This window comes from Helianthus annuus, chromosome 9 (genome assembly GCF_002127325.2).
Source record: "Helianthus annuus cultivar XRQ/B chromosome 9, HanXRQr2.0-SUNRISE, whole genome shotgun sequence".
Taxonomy (NCBI): Eukaryota; Viridiplantae; Streptophyta; class Magnoliopsida; order Asterales; family Asteraceae; genus Helianthus; species Helianthus annuus.
This window is the reverse complement of record NC_035441.2, coordinates 44,724,960-44,727,463: the sequence shown is the minus strand read 5'-3', so window position 1 is coordinate 44,727,463 and position 2,504 is coordinate 44,724,960. Positions and strand designations below refer to the sequence as shown.

Genomic DNA, 2,504 nt, shown 5'->3' with positions numbered 1-2,504 from the left:
CCAGGATAAATACATCATAATTTATACCTTGTAGAATTTGAACTGTTATTGAATTCCAATGTCTAGAATATAAAATATATAGAACATTATGGACTGAAACTTTTTTTAGAATAGCAACTCACATACCCAACTAATATACTCTTAATACTACTCCATAATTTATAACTGGATTTAAACCGTCGACCTCCGAGGGAGCATAATTTAAAACACCAAGCATACCATCAGGCTTAATGCCTATTGATACTGATACATAATTAACCAAGCTATTGACTATTGTATGCATAAAGTCGTAAAAAAAATACCGAAACCCTAGAAGGGTATGACTTTAATTCTTTTCCTTGAATAATCACAGCCAACCCTAATTGTCAATTTGTCATACCACTATATATATGGGGTCATCACTAATACATTTTTCTCACAAACAAACTAGAGACTAAAAGAGAAAAAACAAAAATACTTGCACACAAAGTCAAAGAAACTGAAGAAAGATGGGAAGAGCTCCTTGTTGTGACAAAGCAAATGTGAAGAAGGGACCATGGTCTCCAGAAGAAGATGCTAAACTCAAAAATTATATCGAAAAATACGGCACTGGTGGCAATTGGATAGCTCTTCCTCAAAAGATCGGTACGCATATTCTTTCTTTAATGTCATTTTTAACACCCTTATTGGACTTGTAACCTAAAGATTTTCGATTGTATGAAGGTATCAAGAGGTGCGGAAAGAGTTGTAGACTTAGGTGGTTGAATTACCTAAGACCTGATATAAAGCATGGAGGATTCTCTGAGGAAGAAGACAACATCATCTGCAGCCTCTATATTAGTATTGGAAGCAGGTAATGCTCATGTTCCAACCAATGTTTGTTGTCCTTTGCACTTGTGTAGATGCTTTTGTTCAAAGAATATATCCTAAGTTATAAAATGCTCAAAAATTACTTGTTGAGATATGTATCAGTCATCACTTCACCCCCTTTTTGTTATGGTATGAATCTATATAGACTAAATTATGCTTTAATCACCTTTTTAAATTAAATAGGTGGTCTGTAATTGCTGCCCAACTTCCTGGAAGAACTGACAATGACATAAAGAACTATTGGAACACAAGATTGAAGAAAAAATTGTTTGGGAGGCGCAAACAGTCGCAATCCAGTAGACTAACCGGTTCAACCGAGGATCCTAGAGATGGGAATGGAATGGACACACTAAGTAATTCTGCCATTGAAAGACTCCAACTTCACATGGAACTCCAAAGCCTTCAAAACCCTAATAACATATCCATGTGGCCTTGCAAGTTGAACCCAATTCAAGAAAGGATTATGCAGTCTATCCAACTTGTAAACGAATCATCAAACCCTTTAATAATGCAACATGTTTTAAATGATGGACCACAAAAAGTTGAACTTTTTGGACCATCCTATAACTGCATTCAACAAAAGTATACCTCACCTAGTAATATGTTGGTCAATCAAATGGACAACTTCATCAATGTAGACGGTGGGTCATTGGCATATGTAACGGGTCCAGATTGCATAAAACAGACAAGCATGGAATTCCAGCAGTATTTGGCATTTCAGGCTGAAATTGACCAGATCTCGTGCAACAAAAGAGCTAATTCCATATCAGTAGATCAGGCACAGACAAACGAATTCGACTTTTTCAAGGACATGGACAGTGCAAAGGACATGATGACTTGGTGGTCTAATGAGTTCGAAGCGAATTCAGCTTCTTCGACCTCATGGGATTCAAGTAATGTGCTTGATCACCAGCAACTAGAATTGAAGTACTAGAATTAGTACAAGCGCTCGTGTATAGCACAATAAAAAAATTAGAAGAGGTACAAGTTGTTAGTCTTAGCTAATTTTTTTTAACATCTAATGAAGATGATAAAGTGGAGGCGATGGAGGACTGGTATGTGGTATGATGTAAATTTATGTAATAATGTGTTTCTTGTGTTCTAATGAATATATATATATTACGAAAAGTGTTCTCGTTTGTAATATTTTTTCTCTTTTGGGGTATAAGGGCAGTGCCCTTGGAAAATAGTGCTCTCTATAATTGTATCGAGTAATATATATTAATCTGTATTAAAATGATGTCTTGAACATCAAATATGAATACATGGGCAATGCAACAAAAGAATATAATATAATCAATCAATCAAGGAGATAACTAAGGGGGTTGATTGACTAATTTACATAAGAGCTTACTATTGAGCTAGTTCAGATCAAGTTACCCTTAATACGCACCCAAAAGACGGAGGATCCATCGAAGACTGCAATATAGGATCGAATATTGAGGAATGGACTGTAACTAAGAGGTTATCCGTAAAATGAATGTGTAAAACTTGAAGTTGCCCAACAGCAACTTGTTCCCGAACCAAATGATAGCCTAATGTCATGTGTTCCATGTGAAACTAGTAGACTTAACTGACATGTAGATATGTGGCACAAAATAGTTTTGGAGCTACCGGTAGATAACGAAGAAAAAAAGATAGGTCAGGTGTAAAAT

General features: G+C 35.7%; 1 protein-coding gene across 1 annotated transcript; it reads left to right on the top strand.

Moving 5' to 3' along the window:
- The first annotated feature begins 442 nt into the window (after positions 1-442).
- LOC110874277 (transcription factor MYB36) lies at positions 443-1,977 on the top strand. The gene is made up of 3 exons (XM_022123055.2): positions 443-624; positions 703-832; positions 1,033-1,977. The coding sequence occupies exons 1-3, from the start codon at positions 489-491 to the stop codon at positions 1,781-1,783; spliced, it is 1,017 nt and encodes a 338-aa protein (XP_021978747.1). The 5' UTR covers positions 443-488; the 3' UTR covers positions 1,784-1,977.
- The last annotated feature ends 527 nt before the right edge of the window (positions 1,978-2,504 follow it).

Bases quoted from the DNA above. Each gene is read 5' to 3' on its own strand.
- LOC110874277 (XM_022123055.2), top strand. From the start codon at position 489: ATGGGAAGAGCTCCTTGTTGTGACAAAGCAAATGTGAAGAAGGGACCA. The intron at 625-702 runs GTACGCATATTC...GATTGTATGAAG, and splicing joins AGCTCTTCCTCAAAAGATCG to GTATCAAGAGGTGCGGAAAG. The intron at 833-1,032 runs GTAATGCTCATG...TAAATTAAATAG, and splicing joins TATATTAGTATTGGAAGCAG to GTGGTCTGTAATTGCTGCCC.